This window comes from Zingiber officinale, chromosome 9B (assembly GCF_018446385.1).
Source record: "Zingiber officinale cultivar Zhangliang chromosome 9B, Zo_v1.1, whole genome shotgun sequence".
Lineage (NCBI taxonomy): Eukaryota > Viridiplantae > Streptophyta > Magnoliopsida > Zingiberales > Zingiberaceae > Zingiber > Zingiber officinale.
In genome coordinates this window covers 49,840,114-49,860,929 of record NC_056003.1, presented here as the reverse complement: position 1 = coordinate 49,860,929, position 20,816 = coordinate 49,840,114, and the positions used below count along the sequence as shown (strand labels likewise).

At 36.2% G+C, this 20,816-nt stretch overlaps 1 protein-coding gene across 2 annotated transcripts; it reads left to right on the top strand.

The window, feature by feature from the left end:
* The first annotated feature begins 12,751 nt into the window (after positions 1–12,751).
* Positions 12,752–20,530, top strand: LOC122023649 (BTB/POZ and MATH domain-containing protein 3-like). Of its 2 annotated transcripts, none has more exons than XM_042581878.1 (4): positions 12,752–13,456; positions 15,518–15,866; positions 18,018–18,294; positions 20,073–20,530. In XM_042581878.1, exons 1-4 carry the CDS (start codon positions 13,047–13,049, stop codon positions 20,075–20,077), a joined length of 1,041 nt encoding a protein of 346 aa, XP_042437812.1. In that variant the 5' UTR covers positions 12,752–13,046; the 3' UTR covers positions 20,078–20,530. The 2 variants fall into 2 exon arrangements, with proteins under 2 accessions (XP_042437812.1, XP_042437811.1); XM_042581877.1 differs by having other exon boundaries at positions 12,754–13,456; positions 20,062–20,530.
* The last annotated feature ends 286 nt before the right edge of the window (positions 20,531–20,816 follow it).

Sequence of the window (20,816 nt, the reverse complement as noted above, 5' to 3'; positions counted from 1 at the left end):
AGTTCTAGAAAGCATAAATAAAGACCTTAGTAAATTGTCTTTAGGAAAAATAATTACCTGACAACAACCTACTACTTATAAGTTTCTTACATACAAGACCCAGGACCTCATTCCAAATGGATCTACGAACAAAGACATAAATTGAAAGTTTTTTCTAGATTATCACAAACTTTAAGACAACCAAATAGAAACTTATCTGTGATTCCCAGTAGGTCATCAACAAATATTGCTACTTATCAATTAGAAGAACTTATAGACATTGAACATAATTTAGATACCTTTTCTAACGAACAATTAAATACCTTAAATCCAAGCAGAATATATAATCAAGGACTATTATCCTTCTCTACATCACTCTATAGGCATCACAGGACACACCCACTTCATCTACCAGATAGAGGTGAAGAAAAATTTACACTCATGACTGAAGAATCGACACGAACACTTTTACAAAGAAAACACCACTACATACATCTAGGACTAATAGTATTTGGCCTAAGAGGGCTTACTAGAAAAAGTATAGGAGCCAAAGTATTTTTAGTCATTTAAGACTCAAGATTTTCTGACAATGATAAGGTAGTTATTGGACTCATTAAAGTAGATATGAATAGGAATTTAGGAATTACCTATTTATGTCCAAACTTCAATATGACAATCCCGGACTTTATAGAACATATTAAAATTTCAGTACAAGCTAGAGGGTATGGAGACTTTCAAAGACATAATATCCAAATAGACATAATCTTTCTAGGAAAAACAATGACAAATATTAACAATAGTTTTAAAGTTCAAATTACTAATGTCATTGAAACCCTTACTACAAAAGACATTTATTTCCTCAAACCTAAGGACTTTTCATCTACTTTACGTGTCGGATTAGATTGGACTCTTAATTTGGAGCAAAGCGCTAAACTACAAACTTTACAACCAACGTAATCCATTATTTATAAAGATAGATACGGTAGCTCTATAGTAATATTTCATAATTACAAACCCTCAACATCACAAGAAGAAGATCATGAAGAAAATCGAACTAATATGAACTTAATGAATATAGAATATAGCATACCAGAAACTCATACACACAACAGTACTGAGAATAATTATTTATTTTATGATGACCTAAATGAATATGTTTACATCTTATTTGACATAGCTACCTATTTCACTAAAGAAAATTTAGAAGAATTAGAAACTTTTGACCTTCTATACTATAAATTAGAGCCTGAATGGATGTTATATTCTAATGAGGACCATAATATAATTACTAAAAAGCAAGATTACTTTTCAACAGTAAACCTAATAAATCCAGCCGAATCTAGTAGCACTAGTAATTTCAAACCACAACCATTACAAGTAAGATACCTTGAAAGCTCTATAAGGACTATGGATTATGGAGAAGGACATCCTCCAAGGACAAAGGTTACCCCATATACTAATAATAATTCTTTGTTGAGAACAATAGGAAAAAGGAGACCACATGAAATTACTTATTTTGGCAAAAATTCAGTCTTATTAAATAGTGGAGAATGCGATGATCCACAACTTTATGATACCTATTTAGAACAGTGGATAATCTCTGTTAAAAGAGATCATCAAGCCAGACATGAATTAGACATAGAAATAGGAGAAGCCATAATAAGAGTAGGAGAAAATTACCTAGGCGATGTTGCCAGGGCAGCATGAGAAGCTTATAAAACTACATATCCTGAGGAAGTAGCCAGGATGGCCTCACAAGGAAATAACATACTCAATTTTTGCTATACAATTCATCGGTTATTTACCGCAGAGATGCTAATATTGGATTAGATATAAGACAAAGAGAAGCTATGAGGGAGTTAGAATAATTATAACTCTTTAGCTGGAACTAGATTAAACCTTTTTGTAATGACTTCTTAGCATTAACAGCAATCTCAAGAAACTATTGCAACCCGAAACTAGGGGGAAATCTCTTTAGCAAGCTACCAGGAGACTTAGGAAAGGAAATACATAAGGCTTGGATAGATATGAATGTAGCATCGCAATACGATAACATTGGAGTAAGAATCCAACACATTATTTCCATACTTAAAGAAAAATGTACCTATATCCACATATAAAAGCAACTAAAAAAATCAACAATATGGATTTTGTAGCCAAATATATGCCCCTCAACAATATGGTCTCACCCAACCTAGACCAAGACTAAATCATTCATCAAGAACACCCAAAAGATCGGTATCAAGGCCCAAGGCAATAAAACCCAAAAAGACCTACTATGTTAGAAAAAGTAGAGAAAAGAAACCTTATCTAAATAAAGAAAAACATGTGCGAAAATTCAAACCAAAGAAGACGTATGCTAATACCATCACATGTTTCGCTTGTAATGAACCAAGCCATTTATCTTCTGCCCGAATAAAAAGAATTTATAGACTAGAGAAGCAAAGCTAGTTAACTGTACAAATCTTGATTTAGTAGAAGTACAATCAGATGTTTCTGACACATCCTCCATCTACTCTATTGTTTCCATAGATGATGTGGAAGAAGTTATTCCTTCTTTTGACTATAGTCTTGTAAACTCCTTCTTACAACCTTCATACCAGCAGTATAACCTACATCCTAAAAGCCAAAATTACATATCCTATGATACACTAGACAATCTAGAAGAATTATGGGATGAATTTCCATCTCCAGATACCAATCTAATGTTTAAACAACTCAGTACTAAGACTACAAAAGAACTTAACTGCCCACATGAGTGGATACTCAAAACAAGAATTGATAACATTCATTGTTTTTTTTGTAGCTATTATCCATCTTTACATAAAAGAGGTACCTGTAAATTATGTAAGAAACAAGCTTGCAATCTTTGTCTTCAACAACTATTCTCTATTACAATACCCATAAGCCAGCTCTCTAAGGGAGGTACTCAAAATTTTTTATTAGAAATAAGAGTCTCTGTATTAGAAACTCGTATTAATAAATTGGAAACAGAACTAGAGATCCTAGATAAACAAATGAAAGAAAACCTTCCTCCACATTCTTCTCAGGCTACTCTTGATAAAGGCAAAGGCTTACAACTTACACCAACAGATATGATAGATAAAGATCTAGTCTTTATAAAAACCTCTAGTATTTGTAATACAGGAAAAACTCTAGACATTAGAGTCAAATGCTTGCTAAATATCTATGGCCATGAGTTCACCCTACGTGCCTTTCTAGATAGTGGAGCCACCAACTCCACCATAGATGAAAATACACTTCTTTTAGTCTTACCAAAAACTTTTATAAAAACTGCATCACAACCATTATTAAGTACACAATTTGATGGCCAACAATTAGCTTGCACACAATTTGTCACCAACACCCATCTGAGGTTTTATAACAACTGTGGTAAATACAGCACACCACTCCCACTTTCTAAACTATGGATTAAATCGTTATTACATCATAATATTCACTTAATCCTAGGCTTAAATTTTCTTGTAGCACCAGATAAAGCTTTTCTTCTAACCAAGGATTATGTTCTTTTCTTTTCCTCACACATAATATCCCCAATAGTATCAGACTATCCCTCTATTGTCCATCCCTTAACCACCAAATCCCACATAGAACTCATACCTTCTGACAATACATCATCTTGTCAATGTTCTCCTAAAAATACATGTAAACAACCCAATAAGCAACTACAACCTATTAACCAAACCTGTACCATAGCTTTTTCTGACCAACAAGATCTAGAAAATTAGTCACACTTGGCTGGTCGAGTGCTATAACTGATGACACCTGGATTCCACTTGATCTCATACTCCCATAACAGTTACTTCAAATAATAAACACCCATAAACTCGATTTAGACTCCCTCATTTCTAGATTAAAAAGACTAGAAATTATTGGAGACAATCCTACTAAATATTGGGACCGAGACAAAGTTTACTGTAAACTATCAATAATTAATCCAGACCTTACAATTAAGGCTCAAGACTTAAAATATACAAATTGGGAAACTGAAGAATGTAAAATGCATATTAATCAACTTTTAACTTTAGGAGTCATTCAAAGGTCCACATCTAGGCACCGAAGTCCAGCTTTCATAGTTAATAAAGGATTAGAACAAAAACGTGGCCAATCTAGAATGGTATTTAACTACAAGAGATTTAATGATAATTGTCAAGAAGATGGTTATAAAATCCCTAACAAAGAACAACTCTTAAATAAAATCCAAAACTCAAAATGGTACTCTAAATTTGATATGAAATCAGGATTTTGGCAAGTCAAAATGCACCCTGAGTCCATTGAATGGACAGTCTTTTCCTACCCTGAAGGACATTTTGAGTGGCTTGTTATGCCTTTTGGCCTTAAGATAGCCCCTCGACTATTCCAAAGGAAAATGAAAGACATCTTTCGAGATATATTTCTTTCTTCACTTGTGTATTTATAGATGATATTCTAGTTTTCTCTAAAACTAAACAAGAACATTATGCTCATCTTCATATTATTTTTAACCTATTTGAGAAAGAAACTGACAATAGCAACTACTCATATTGATCTCCTAGGAGCAGAGATAGGCCAGGGACAAACAACCCTTCAACCTCATATCTCTGCTAAAATCCTTGCTTTTTCAGATAAAATGAAAGATACTAAAACTCTAAGAGTTTTTTTAGAACTCTTAAATTATACAAACCCTTATTTAAAAGATATAGGAAAAGTTAGTATCCCCTTATACAATAAAACCTCCTTAACCAGACAAAAATATTTTAATCAACAAGATATATCACTTGTACAACAAATTAAACAGTTAGTAAAAACAATTCCCATGTTAACACTCCCACTTGATTCTGACTACTTAGTGATTGAAATAGATAGATGTGAAACAGTATGGGGAGGTATTTTATTTATAAAAACTTCTAAATATGACCCTAAAACTATAGAAACCCTATGCATGTATGCCTCTGGAAAATTTCAAGAAAAATGACATTTAACTTCACTAGATTTTGAAATATGAGTAGTTATTTACTGTCTAGAAGTCTTTTGACTATTCATTTGTAATAAGCAAGAAATTATTATTAGAACAGACTATGAAGCTATAGTCAAGTATAGTCAACAAACTAAAAGATTAAGTACTAAGAGATGTTTAAAATTCACAGATGCCATTATTAATAAAGGTTTACGCATTCACTGGGAACATATAAAGGGAATTAACAATTCTTTAGCTGGTACTTTATCTCATTTACTCCAATAATTTTTTTTCAGGTAATGGATAGACCAAGGAAGGTACGAACATCATTTCCTACTAAAACATTAAGATTTGAAACTCAAGAATTACAACAGTTCACACAATAGGAGGATCAACTCCGCTCTATATTCAGAGATAAATTAGATCACATACAACATTATCTGATTGATAACATTTGCCACATTCCGACTATTCCTGGCAGCTCTGGACATAAGATAGCAGTTATAAATGCTTTAACAAACTATTTTCTAATAACCATACAAAAGTCAGTAGGCAAGAAATTATCTTGTTATGTAGTCTTCTCTGGACCACAAGCTGGGGTATATGCCACTTAGGAAGAAACAAATATGGCTATACAAGGCCTAGAACATCCTTTCTTTAAAGGGTACTATTCACTTGAAGAGGCTTTTAATGCTTCTAGAGCCCAACTTGGTGCTAATTTTTTTATTAGCAGTTTATTAAAAACAACAACCATGATGACAAACCCAACCAGCTCATAAACTAAAGAGACTCCTACATATGCACAAATTACTAAAGGAACTCATGGGTCTCCTTCCTCTTCTACAACATTAATAGATAAAAAGCCACAATGACCTATCTATTTTGTTGGAACCCTAAGGTTGTTTTGATGTGATCAACAAGTTAAGTTAGGTTCTGTGGTATTTTACCCTTGTCTCTAAGTTGGCAGGAGCTTAGGAGCACATAGGGTCGAGCAAAAGATGCAGCTAGCGAGAAGGATGACATGGGAGAGAGCTGACGGGCTCGGTGCATCCGAGGGACGAGGTGCTGCAAAAGAGTACGTGGGCGGACGAGGAGGCGCGCGGCGTTTCCGAGGGACGAGAAGCCGGAGCGGAAGGTTACTGGAGAAGCCAGAAGTTGGGTTCGGGTGAACCCTATTCTGAATGGCCGAGATCACCCAAGCAAGCGGAGCCGGAGCGGAAGACCTGGACCGAGGTAAGCTGAACCGAAGCAGAGGGCCTAGACCGAAAAAGTCAACATTATTGACTTTCTTGGTTCGGGTGCCCGGACCTGAATTTTATCTAGATCACGGTCAAACGTGATCTATGCGAAAGGGATAAAGTTTTATTCCCTTCTAGGTGCCTAGAACGCTTCCAGGCACCCTGACCAAGGCTATATTTGGTCCAAGAAGCTAATAAGAACAAGCAATTGCAAATTCTACACTTGTGTGCTTCTCTTGTATAGTTTAGCTTCTCATTTCTTGTACGTCATTGCTGTAAGAGGCTTCTTCGCCTGAAGGAGATAGTAGTGTGATTCATTCCTTGGATTAACAACCTCCCCGGTTGTAACCAAGTAAAAATTTGTGTGCCTCTACCTTTTAGTTCTTTCTTTAATTATATGCAAGTGTTATTTTAAAAGTCTGAGAAGGGTTTTGCTTTTAATTTGTGCAGTGCTACTCAACCCTTCAATAGCCAGCCACCAACGGTCCCCAACAAATAGTATCAGAGTTAGGACGCTTTAGTAGGACTAACTGCCGATCGAAGCACCAAACAAATGGCCAGACCAAGTATATACCCACCGAAGTTCGAAGGGGAGTTCGCCAGCTGGAAAAAGCGAATGCATGTATTTTTCAAAACTGAATTTAATTTACTTTTACTAATGGAATTCAATTTTGTAGTACCAGAGGGAAAAAAATACCAGTGGACGAAAAAGTAGCAGGCCGACTACGTGGCAAACGACAAAACAGAATTCCATCTGCTGAGAGTCCTTCTGCCACAAGAAGTCAACCGGATCGACAACTATGACTCAGCAAAGGAACTGTGGGAAAAATTCCTTGAGCTGCATAAAGGGACGTCTAAAGCCAAGCTCGTAAGACGGGATTTACTTTGCAACCAACTCACCAGCCTAAGACTTGAAGAAGATGAAACAGTTGTGCATTCGCACTCGAGAATTAAGGAGCTTATCACCAGACTTTTGAATCTCGGAGAAAAGGTAAGTAACCAAGATTCACTAAGGTATACACTTAATTTATTTCCTAGAAATACTAAATGGGCATCACTAGTAGATGCTTTATATATCTAAGAACTTAGAAAATATTTCCTTAGAAGAATTATTTTCCACATTTGAAGTGCATGAATCGAGATGTGCAGGTATGAAGGAGCTGAAGTACAACATCATCCTAAAGGCATCGAGAGACGAACAAGAGTCAGAATCCTCTCTTGACGATGAAGAAATGGTAATGATGGTAAGGCGATTTAAGAAATTATGTAAATCTAGAAAAACTAACCATCCATAAGGTAGAAAGAAAAGGACGATCCGATGCTACCACTGTAACGAAGAAGGGCACGCCAAGGATAACTACCCCAAGCTAAGAAACAAGGATAAAGGAAAGAAGCTTGTCCAATCGAACAAATTCAAGACACTAAAAGCGACGTGGGATGATACGTCATCTGAATCGGAAGTCGAGACCTTCTCCGGACTTGCATTAATGGCAAGTCATCAAGATGAGGACTACGATTCAAGCTCGTTCGAAATGAGCATCGAGAGCATCGATGAAGGGGGAGCTACGTCAAAAGAAAGCAGCAGTTCATGGGGAGACACGAATAACGAGATCGACAAGGTAAGTCAGGTACGATCTCTTCCTTCTGATAAATTATTTAAGTTTGTTAAATTGTTAACTAAGGATTGCTATAAATTAGAAAAAAAAAGATTAAAAATTTAAAAGTAATTTTAGCTAAATCTTGCTCATTAGAAGAATTAGACAAATTAAAATTAGAAAATAATGATTTAAAAATACAAGTAGATAACTTAAAAAATCATGCATGTTCACATAATACAAATTTTAGAAAATACAACAATCTAAATTGGTATTTTAGATATCACAAGGGATAAATTAGAAATATTTCAAAAAATTATGTCCCTAAGAAATTCTTAGTTAATACAATTGGTTGGAACCTATATTGAGTTCCAAAGTCTTGTTTAACCTAAACTCTAAATTAGACTTAGCGCTTTCAACGAGAAAATGGTATCTAGGGGGAGGTAGATTACACTTTTTTTATTTTTTGCACTTGATTGCAATATTATTTATTTTACTCTTATGTTTATTTACCCTAACTTAACTTATGTTGCTCACATCAAAAAGGGGGAGATTGTTGGAACCCTAAGGTTGTTTTGATGTGATCAACAAGTTAAGTTAGGTTATGTGGTATTTTAACCTTGTGTCTAAGTGTGCAGGAGCTTAGGAGCACAGGGGGTCGAGCAAAAGACACAGCTAGCGAGAAGGGCGGCACGGGAGAGAGCTGACGGGCTTGGTGCGTCCGAGGGACGAGGTGCTGCGGAAGAGTACACGAGCGGATGAGAAGGAGGTGCGCGGCATTTCCGAGGGATGAGAAGCCGGAGCAGAAGGTTGCTCAAGAAGGCCGGAAGTTGAGTTTGGGTGAGCCCTATTCCAGATGGCCAAGATCACCCAAGTAAGCGGAGTCAGAGCGGAAGACCCGGACCGAGACGAACTGAACCGGAGTAGAGGACCCGGACCAAAAAAGTCAACGTTGTTGACTTTCTTGGTTTAGGCACCCGGAACCCTTCCGGGTGTCCGGACTTGGATTTTATCCAGATCACGGTTAAACATGATCTATACGAATAGGATAAAGTTTTATCCTCTTCTAGGCGCCTGGAACGCTTCCAGACACCTCGACCAATGTTATAAATATAGCCTTGGTCCAAGAAGCTAATCAGAACAAGCAATTGCAAATTCTACACTTGTGCGCTTCTCTTGTCTAGTTTAGCTTCTCATTTCTTGTACGTCATTGCTGTAAGAGGCTTCTCCTCCTGAAGGAGATACTAGTGTGATTCATTCCTTAGATTAACAACTTTCCTGGTTCTAACCAAATAAAAATTCCTGTGCCTCTACCTTTTAGTTCTTTCTTTAATTATATGAGAGTGTTATTTTAAAAGTCCGAGAAGGGTTTTGATTTTAATTTGTGCAGTGCTAGTCAACCCTTCAATAACCAGCGACCACAGTCCCCAACATATTTAACACTGGCCTAATTAAAAGAACAAGTTGCTACAACCTTCGCTCAAAGAACATCCGTAGCTCATATATTGAGCCTGCCCAATACTATACCTAAAGACATCAACACTTACGTTCAAAACTTAGCAGAACAGTCTACATTACAAACTTTTATTGAATTATGTGAAGTCTTAAAGGTCTTCCATAAAAATCCCCCTCCTGGGATAACTATTGTCTATGAAGCAGAATTTAGCCAAAAACTCAAATGTCAAAAAATTGGCCCAACCTGCGAAGACTCTACTAAATACGGATGTCCATGCTAGCTGTTATATTACTTCCGTAAAGTTAACTTGGACTATAAGAAGTATAAAACAACCTCTTACAAAGGAAGGCTTATTACTCCTTTTCTTCTAATGGACTATAGACTACTTTACAAAGTTTGGATACATGAACTAGATTTTGTCAAAGATTTTCCTAAAAAACTTGGTACTATTGTTTCTCTACCCTAGAAGAAGAGGAAATGTTTGTTGTATGCACTTTTGACAGCTCTCCACCTGAATGGCTTGACCTTAACATTGAACCAGCTAAACATCTAGTTAAGCTTGACATCAATGAAGTTGGAGGTATTCAGACAGAACTTAAAGATTATCCTTCCGACCCAGATCTTAATTGGGAAGCTCCTCCTACTATTAGAGATCAACTAAAGCACTGGAGAGTATCAGTACAAGGAACTAATTAGGTTTGGGACCGTTTGATAGATCTAGACAATTACTTCCTAGTCGGAGAAACTTATACTGAAAAAATCTACTGGCCAAAAGATATATGCACTAGATTCTTCCCTTTCTCCTTTAAAACACAACACACAACTTTGCTGCAACATTATCAAAGAAAAACAGAAAGATACTACCAGAAGCGACTGACTAGCCAGCTCAGTCCTCTCTGCTAGAGCATACAGAGCAGCACTCCACAGAAGTATGCAGTCATACTTAGCCGGAGGCTCACAAACTCCCTCTCTGGACCTTACAAGTGACAATAACCTAGATAACCTAATGACAACATTGCCCCTAAAAACGTCATCTATAACGTCCTTTTCCATTCACACAATACCACATCAACATCTACTAAAAACGTCATCTATGACGTTTTTTCCATGTCCATCCAACTAAAATGCAGCCATCTGTCCCTCATTAAGCCTCTTTTTGCTAGATCCTCCTTCCCATCTCTTATTGCTTTCCACTTGTCCTTCACCAAGCCTCCTCTTTCCCGGCCCCTCTCTTCTCTTCTCTCCTTGCTTTCCTTCTTCTCCAAGCAAACACTCTCTCCTCAGCCTATAAAAAGCCCCCAAACCTCTCCTTTTGGGGCATCCACTTCTCGCACTGCCGTCGCAACTGTCCAAATTCCCCCAGTGTTCTTCAAGTGTGCTCAAGTGTATTTATAGGTTTTCTTTATAAGCTATCTTTATATACAAATATATAACTCTCTCAGTTTTCTGGTTGCAATTCCTTGTAAAATTCTCCGCTAAATAAGATGTATGCTTGTTTTTATGATGATAAACTGAGTTTAGTAACAAAGATATTCTATCTATCTTTTCTTGATTCTTTTCCTCAGTCCTTATCTTAGTAACCAATAGGTAAACAGTAACTGTACCAGGAATAACCAAAATCATATAAGACATGTGGGGGCTAAGTAAGAAGGGTATCTTTAACCCAAAATCTTACGCATAAGCCGGGGCACTGATTAAACGGTCTCTGGAAAACAAACAAGAACAGAAAGCAGAGTAAACATTAAAAAAGTAAAAATTTACAGCATCATTACATTTATTGCATCATTACATTACTGTTGTCATTTACTTTACTTCTGTAATTCACTACTACTATACTTTCCTTTCTACTATTTATTTTACTGTTCACTTACTGTTTACTATTTATTGTATTTTTCCAACATAACTTCTAAGTAGAAGCATAAAAATTTAATAGTTATAGTGATAAGAGAGTGATTAAAAAAAAAAAAATTAGATTTTGACCACGTAAGATAGCCTACATTGAATTTTGCTCATGATTACACACAAAGCGTCAAATTTCATTATAGTAACTATGAACCATAACTACTATAATATTGTAGCAATCACAAATCCTATAAAACTAACTCCAACCAATACACCAAAATATTAAATATGGTGTAAAAATAATACAACTTGTTCCAATCCATACATCAAATTTTCATACCAATAATGGTGTGTAAAGATGGTGCTGTACTATTCTTGCACTCTTTTTATCATGGGAAAGCCCAAGGTTTTTTTTATTATAAAAAATCTTATTATATTATATTATATTGTATTATATTATTAATAAAATTAAATGTAATATATATGATTAAATATTATAAATAAAACTTAATTTGCAATTATTATTTTTATATTAATATTAATTATTTATTATAAATTTAAATTAAGTCTATTTAATAGTTTATTTTAATTTTATAGATTTAATTTATTAATTTATTATAATTTATTTAATATATTATAATTATAATTATGTTTATAAATTATATCACTAATTTCATAAGAAAATGTATATTCATAATTTAATTATGAATAATAAAAAATTAAATATTTTAATAAATATATATAGTTTTTGTGTAATATGGTGTAAGTGAATTAAATTATAATAGTATTTGATACCATTTTGGTGTGAAAATCATATCAAATATGTGGTAAAAGGTGATTCGCTAGCTCCTAGTGTTACCGTCAATCCGTCTTTAGACTAACATAGAGGAAATAAATTATGGATGGTTACTAGCTATTAGTACAAATGACTAAGACACGGGGAGGGCATACTCGGAAATACTGAGTTTCGACCTCATCACCTCATGTGGTAATACTCCATGCCTTAATAAATACACTATCTCGAAAATATAAAATCACACCAAATATAGTGTGTGATAAGAGAGTCTAATATTATAGTAATTATGATTTTATAGTTATTATAATACAAATTTATTTTGTTCAATAAAATTAATTAACGGAGCTTTATAGTATTATAATAATGCATCAACTAATTTCATAAATGTTATAATATCAACTTATTTTATTTATATAATTAATTAATATGATGGATTCTGAATTTAATATGCATGATAAGAAATAATAAATAATTAATTTCACGATAATGTTGAGTCTGGATGATTAATATTATCTGGTTCTATGAAAATTTTTAATTGATTATTAGGATAAATAGAGAAGTACTTAGGCTAGAGTGAAAATCAAACTATGTACAATAGTCCCGAGCTAAATAAAAAATTGATAAACTTAATTATTCTTATTGACTAATTTTAAAGATAATTAATTTAATCTTATAAATTTTTTTCATTAGTAAATTAAATTAAAAAATGCATAAGGTGGAGAGTTAAAAAGCACAGCTTTTTTTTATTTACCCGGCTATTTAGAGAAAAATATTTTATAAATACGTCGAGATATGCAAAAATGTCTAGGTGACAATAGAAAAAGGATTTGGCAAACAAATTTAGTAGCTGTTATTTATACGATGAAATTGAATTCCATCTCTCTCTATATAGAATTGTCCTTTCTTGGCTTCTTGAGTTCCTCCCCTTTCCGAACCTAACTCGCCCTTTTCGTCGTCCGCGGCGTTGTCTTCGCCCCTCCCCGCTCCCTCTTCCTGCTCCGATCGGTTCGCCGCCGTTCACGCTGCGCGAAATTGTCCTCCTAAATCGATTTCGGATTCCCGGCATTTCCATCCTCCGCCGATTCGCGTTGAAGTCGGGAGGAACTTCGGTTAGGGTTAGGGTTCAGGCGGCCCGGAGGCCGGAGCGGGAGCGAGACCTTCCAATCTCGGCCCCTGGAATGATATGGAGAAGGAGACGGAGAAGGGGAAGGCCGGACATGGAGAGCAGAATGGGCTCAACGTATCCCGCTCGAAATCGATCTGCGAGACCGTGAACGGCTCGCACGAGTACACCATCAAGGGTTTCTCGCTGGCCAAGGGGATGGGGTCGGGGAAGTACATGTCAAGCGACACCTTCGCCGTGGGGGGTTTCCAGTGGGCTATATACTTTTACCCTGACGGTAAGAACCCCGAGGACAACTCCCTCTATGTGTCCGTCTTCATCGCCCTTGCCAGCGAGGGTACCGACGTGCGGGCGCTCTTTGAGCTCACCATGATCGATCAGAGCGGAAAGGGGAACCACAAGGTACACAGTCATTTTGAGCGGGCGCTGGAGGGCGGGCCGTACACGCTCAAGTATAGGGGGAGCATGTGGTGAGTCCTGTGTTGTCTCTCTCGGAATGAAAAATCTTGCTCGTTTTACTATTTTTATACTCCAAATTTATGTTTCTTTGAATAATTTCTCTCTACTATTTCTATAAACAAAGTAATTCTAATTGAGATGTATGAATTGAGTTTACCTAAGGTTGCTTCGTTTACTCTTTAGCACTCTATTCTTTTGCTTTATTCTACTCATTGTCTTCGAGTGCAATGATTGAGAGACTTTGAGATAGGTTGCTTTGAGTTGAAGTTGGTTGAGTTAATTTCATCTGCAAAATGAGTAAATTCTTCTTCCTTAATTGCCTCTCAAACAAAATATAATGTAGGATACTGATTTATGAAAATGAATTGACAAATTGTGAAGTGTCTCAGAGAAATATGATAGACTAAGGCTTCAATACCATCTCTTTTTACATAAACAAGTTAAATTGAGAAAATTTGAGTACTATCTGATATTTATTTCTAGAAGAGAATGGCAGAGAGAGGTTGTGGACCAAAGAACTGAAACTAGCATTTCAGCATCTACCTTGGGAGAAGAGAAAAGTTAGGAGGATGCTAAAGTTTTAGCTGATAGCTTTGAAAGCGGGAGAGGGAAAAGATTTTAGAAGAGAGAAAATACACGTCTTAAGTGTGGCTTCAATTCTGAGAAAGAGAAATGCTGAAAGTTACATTCAATAACTAAACTAATTTTAAATCATGCAGATAGTATATCAAAAGACAAATAGAATATAACTTTGATTCATGATGCATCAAATTGAGGCATAATTTAAGAAGAGAGAGAGGAAGATGCTGTTTTGCTTAGAAATCGTAGCTTTAATATCAGCAAATTTTAAGTCACTGCTACCAAGTCTCATTCTTCTGCTCTCTCTCTCTCTCTCTCTCTCTCTCTCTCTTTCTCTCATACAATAGAAAATTAAGACTAAAAGTGCTCAAATCAATTGCAAAATTGAATTTTTCTTAAATAACATTTTTAGTGTGGTCATGTAGCAGATCAAGTGTGCCATTGTGTTCACTCCCATCTTGTAGTAGAAGGTAAAAGATGATCATTAACTAACGTGAAAGCAATAGTGTTGGTTGGGAGAGGTGTGCACAGATTGTTGGGGTTATAGCCAGTTTCGGTCTGGGTTCTTGACCCTTGGATGTGTGTGAGCTTAATTCTGGAGAAAATTTAAAACCCTAGAGCAGAGTGCAGTCATGGCCTGGTCTACAGTTTATGCCGACTATGACGAGGGGGGAAAATTGGAAATGTAGGGGGTGGGCAGGAGGTTGTGCTATGACATGCTGTGATACCGTCAATGCAAATATGAATTCAAACACATCAATGTAAATATTGATGATATGCAAAATGCACATTAGATTTTGGATTTCTGTAAATCTCCGACTCGTTCTTATGAGTAATTTTAGAAGAAAATGAAATATATAAGTTCATTGTAAGCCTTTGAATTATTGTAACGTATAAGCCTTGAAATGTCTATGTACCAGTCATATCCTCTTTTGCGTCATTTTGTTTATCATATTTTCTTTTATCTTCTATCTATATTTGGTTGTCTACCTACATCTACTATGTAACCTTCTTAACAGTCTGATTTGATCTATCATTATCCTTTTCTATACTGTGAATATCTCATCAAACAACTCTTTTTCTGGTTCTTTATTGGATATCAAGAAAACATGTTTCAGAGTTGTCTCTTTTGAACTCTGATTTGGCATTTATTCACACTTCGATTCTAACAATTTATTCACACCTTCATTGTAAACAATGTTCTCAATACTTCAATCTTTTGGGTATTACTCTTGAAATGTTTCTCTAAGTTTGTTGCAGATAATGAGGTTCATTTTTGTTGCTAGACATGTATTCCCAATCTATCTTCAGTTTGTGGTTCTATCATTCTATTGTATTAAATTCTCAACCTTAATATTCTCTCTAGCTTTCTAATCTTTTGTATTCTTATTTCCTTTTTATAGTCTTGTTGCTGATGTAATTATCATACTAAGCTTTTCTTATGATTAATATTTTTATATTAAAATTCTAGTTGATTTTTTACATTTTACTAGGGGTTACAAGAGATTTTACAGAAGAACAGCCTTAGAAACATCAGACTATCTCAAGGATGATTGTTTGGTCATGCATTGCACAGTGGGCGTCGTTAGAAACCGCATTGAAACACCAACCCAGTTTTCCATCAATGTTCCATCATCAGACTTGGGTCAATGCCTAAAGGAGTTATTAAAATCTGGCATTGGCTCTGACATTGTTTTCCAGGTTGGGGATGAGACATTTCAAGCACACAAGCAAATTCTCGCCGCTCGCTCTCCTGTATTTAATGCTCAATTCTTTGGTCTTATTGGGAATCCTGACGTGGATAGAGTAATTGTAGATGATGTGGAACCTCCTGTATTCAAGGTAATAACATCACAATTCTAAGTTTACTCTGAAACATTCTTGAAGCGTTCTATAGCATATTTCATTAAAATGTCTGATAAAGGAAATACAGTTCTTGTTTAGGAACCTCCTGTATTCAAGGTAATGACATCACAATTCTAAGTTTACTCTGAAACATTCTTGAAGCGTTCTATAGCATATTTCATTAAAATGTCAGATAAAGTAAATACAGTTCTTGTTTAAGTATAAGAAGTGGACTGTGTTTTTCTCTGCTAAACATATGAACTATATCATAGTACTTTTTTTTTTTCTATGACTTATTTTTAATGGAATAAAATGACATACATGATCATTGTTCACCACATTGTTGTGCTTTCGGTTCTTTTTGTCTATTGTTCTTTTCATAAAGGAATTCCCTCTATATATGCAATTTACAAAGAAAAAGAATTCTTTCATGTTGTTCTATCACTTTGCTTCAAATCGGGAATGTATTATAGGAAGAAAGGATTCCTTTCTATATATGTGATTTACACTTGATCCTGTCCGAAAGCTGAATCAACGGACGCTGGGCACGTGGCGCTCTCCGAGTCACTGGCGTGGATCTCCGACCGGTCTTACGGTCCTCCGGCGAACCTGCACAGAAGTCGGGCCGCGAAGGGGTTCCCGGCGGTGACCCTCCGACGCTCAAGTCAGGCAAAGCTCAACAAGGAAGTGGCTACAAGAATCGTAGAATGCGTACCTCCGGCGAAGGTTAAGAGCCTTTATATAGGGCTATGGAGAAGCGGGTGCACACATACCGAGGTGTACACGTGTCCTCAGCCCATACCCCAGTAAAGGCCTGTCAGTGAGCTTACATGACCCCATACTGCTACAGTCCGAGCACGTCTTCGATGGGACAGCGGAACTCCTGGTCGTAAGATTTGGAGTATGGCCGAATTATAGAGCATGCCCGCTGTCAGAAGATGTCCCTTGTCCTTTTCTCCTTATGTTCGACCGGTCATATATAGTGGTCTACTTGGGGGATTCTTGATAACATGTTCTGTGGAGACTGTTAGCAGTATGCTACCTTATGTCTTTGGCCAAGCGTGACATCCGCTTGGCCTTGCGATCCTGTTCAATGAGCGTCGGAACCCCAACTCCTGCCGAGCCCCTTTTGCAATCAGTTAGACACCGGCCGGCCGGCCGGGCGGTCAGTCCACCCTTCTCCAGTCGGACCACCCTTCTCCGGTCGGCCACTTGGCCCTTTGACTTCCACGTGGCGTTGACTCCCCAGAACGGGGGTTTCCTGTTCTTACCGCCGGATCAACACTGAAAAAGAATTCTCTCATGCTGTTCAGTTTTGATCTTCAAATCTGGAAATATAGTATACTTTTCCAGCAACTTCTGTAGTACAATTTAGGAGTAAGAATAACTACTGGACTTACTATCGTAGGTGCATATGGTAGTTTCAGGTCTAACCTTGTGTTGTTTGAATCTGTACTTGGGATGATTAGGTTTTGGTTCAAGTATTCTTGTTAGGTTTTTTATGTTCAATATCAATGATGCTTGAGCTTTTGTGCATGTATAAATGACAAATCATAATAAGTTCTCTCAATTTCTTGCCTTCTAATGCTTGGATGTTTAATTATTGATTTTGGTGTTTGCCTAATTTTTTCTCGGGATGGACTTTGATATATTCTTGCTGAAGTTGATAACATGCTCGTATGGGACATATACAAGACATTGAGCAAAAATACCTATTCGTTTTGAATTTGAAATAACTATTTTATGTCAATTTTGCAACCTAATGTAGGAATAAGAATAGTTATATTTATACAGACTAAAATAGCTGTTCCAATGAATCAAATTCACAATAGAGTTTGATATTTGAGATTGCTGAAAAGTTCTGTGGTAGAAAGATGGTTGTGATCCATAGGAAGCTTGTATCTCTCAGCACATGCTAAACCTTGTTCTAATGACCATGGTTCTGTCCTCAGTGATTGGATGCTATAATCTGATTTTTCATCCTACCTCTTAATTCATTAATTGGGTTGGGTTAAGTAGCACTTGAATTCATATCCTGCTTCCAACAGTTTGTTCTTATCAGAATTTTCTAAGAATAATTGTCCATGACTAGTGAGTACTAAGCAATCTATAACTCTCTTTTAATTAACATTCCTGTCCATGTTGCAGGCCATGCTTATTTTTATATATTCTGACGAACTCCCTGATGTTCATGAATTAATTGGTTCAGTTTCTATGTCCACATCCACAATAATAATACAACATTTATTGGCCGCCGCCGATAGATATGGTCTGGAGCGGTTGAGTTTGTTGTGTGAAGCTAAATTGTGTGAGGGGATCACTGCTGATACAGTAGCAACGACTTTGGCCCTTGCAGAGCAACATCAATGTGTTCAACTGAAAAATGTGTGTCTCAAATTTATCGCAATTCGAGAGAATTTGGGAGGTAAGTTTTAGCTTTTATGATAAATATTTTTTTAGTTTCAGTAAGAAACTTTCCTTTTATTTTATGTTTGAATAGTCAATTTTCTGGCGTAATGCAGATACCAGCTTCTACACGCTCGATATGAATATTTATGTTCCATAATTTTTTTTTATTTGTTGTCTTCTAAAGTTAAAGAAGTTATGAAGATTCTTGTTTTCCGATGGAACTGTGATTCTTCATACATAAGGAATAGCTATTTCTTACTTGGGCCTTAGGAATAACTATTCATTATTTTTGTTTCATTCTTCAAATAATGCATATCCTTTCTTTATTTAACTCTCCAAAAAAATTAAGAACTTTGTTTGGGCAGGTCTTGGACCGTTTGGGTGATCGCTAGATGGGTTGGGCAATTGGTCAGGTTTGGTGATTCATTGCACTTGTTGGGTTGGGCAGCTTGAGTGGATTACGTGCACCAGAACAGGTTGAACAGGTAAGGTAGAGTTGACTAGGTCGGTTGGACTAACTAAATTAATCATGCAGTCCAATTGGGTCGAACTTAACAGATTTAGCTAGCCGCAATGGCCCAGGTTGATTATGATGGTTTGGGCAGACCAAATGAATTATGCAGTCCAATCAGGCCAAACTTAACAGACTTGGTAGTTCTGTGGTGTCAGGCCAGATTAATAAAGTGTGATGGTTTGGGCGGATCTAGTGGTCAAATCAACTGAGTTAGTTCAGACGAGCAAGTTGAGCGGGTTGAACTTGTCATTTAGCAGTTAAGGAGGAAGAGATGAGCTTGTCAAACTAGAAAGGTGGGCTAATTGACCTGTTGAGTCGGGAACAAGGTTAGATGATCACACTGAATTGGGCAAATTATGCGAGTTAGATGAGTCAAACAAAATCTATCATGTAGGGATATTTTATCTTTGTGAAAACTATTTCTTGTCTCTTTATTATAAAATTTCTATGAACCAACATAAGAATAATCATTCTATGTATATTCTATTCCATGAGAACAAACGAATATATTCATATTCTATTCCTAGGCCATTTCGTTCTCTTATGGCACGTTAACTATTTCAAATTCATAAGGAATTGTTATTCCTTGTTCTATCCAATAAATAATGATTATTTTTATCTATTATTCTTTAAATAACATATGTGAATGATCTGAATGACCTGATTAGGCCAATGAGCAAAATAGGTCAGGTGGGGTGGGTTTACCTAGATGAGTCAAGTGGGTTAGTCAGGATGAAAAATGTAGTTGGATTGGAATGACTTGCTGAGTTAAGAACCAAGCTGAGTGAACCAAACAAGTTAGCTGACTCATGCAATGGTTGTTTGGGTAGGTTGGGCCAGGTGGGTTAGTGAGACATAAGAATAGGTTAAGCAGATCAAGGTCTTTAGCTAGGAGAATAAACATAAGAGTAATTCTATATCTATTCTATTTTTTAAAGTAATTCTTTGCTGCCATGTGACCCGGTGATTATGGATTCGAGTTATGGAAATAACCTTTTGCAATATAAGAAAAGGTTGATACAATAGACCTAATCCTTTTCCAAGAGTCCGTATTGGCGGGAGTTTCGTATACTGAGTTGACTTTTTTATTATTTTAAAGGAATAATTATTTCATTCCTTGTTCTCTTTAATGCATATAAGTCTCAAAAATTGTCTGGATTTATTGTGAATCCTCAATTTATTCTTCCTTTTATGGGATAAAATCTGAATTGCAAGTAGCCATAGTTTATTTCTTATTGTCCAAACTCCAAAGTCTACATCTACTTGCAGCTGTGATGCAGACTGAAGGATTTGACTACTTGGAGGCCACATGCCCAACCGTGCTTGCGGAGCTCTTGGAAACTGTTGCTGTCGTGGATGATGACTCCGGTTCAGCGTGCCGTAAGAGGAGTGTTAGCAGCAACCTGGGCCTCAATTCCCTAGACAGCGTCGATGTGAGTGGAAGACGATTGCGCAGACGGATGTAGTTTGCTGTCGATATAACCTAGTACACCTTCCTTACCCTTATGATATGGTTGCAGCCTCCTAGCGAGCAATATTCTATTTTTCGTCTCATTCTTCAACTTGTGAGGTTTCACTGACTTTTGTCTAAATTGAACTTCTAGTAGCTGTTCAGAAACTGTATCGTCTGTTAATAATTCAACAAGCTGTGTGGCATAAGAAAAATCTGGGAGAATTCTTCTAGGGCATCCTTTTCTCGGAAACCCTATCTAATGAAATTATCGTCTCTTGTTCTTCATTTTCGGTTGTGATTTCGCAACAGTCTGAATCAATTGAAAAAGTAACTGTTTTTCGATTCTGCTGATTGAATTGAAATAATTAGATCATCTCTTTGTTGGGTGGCGACTAACAAGAAGTCCCAAATGGACATTAACTATTTGTCGCCCCTATTAGAAATTGATGCACTGTTGTTCATATTTTAGCAATTTAAGAAAATACTGATTTTAAGATTTTTTAAAAATATTTGATATGCTTAAAAATGCTTAGTAAAAATAAGTTATTTTTTTAATCTATATTTCTATAAC

Bases quoted from the DNA above. Each gene is read 5' to 3' on its own strand.
- LOC122023649 (XM_042581877.1), top strand. From the start codon at position 13,047: ATGGAGAAGGAGACGGAGAAGGGGAAGGCCGGACATGGAGAGCAGAAT. The intron at 15,867-18,017 runs GTAATAACATCA...TCCATGTTGCAG, and splicing joins TGGAACCTCCTGTATTCAAG to GCCATGCTTATTTTTATATA. The intron at 18,295-20,061 runs GTAAGTTTTAGC...ATCTACTTGCAG, and splicing joins AATTCGAGAGAATTTGGGAG to CTGTGATGCAGACTGAAGGA.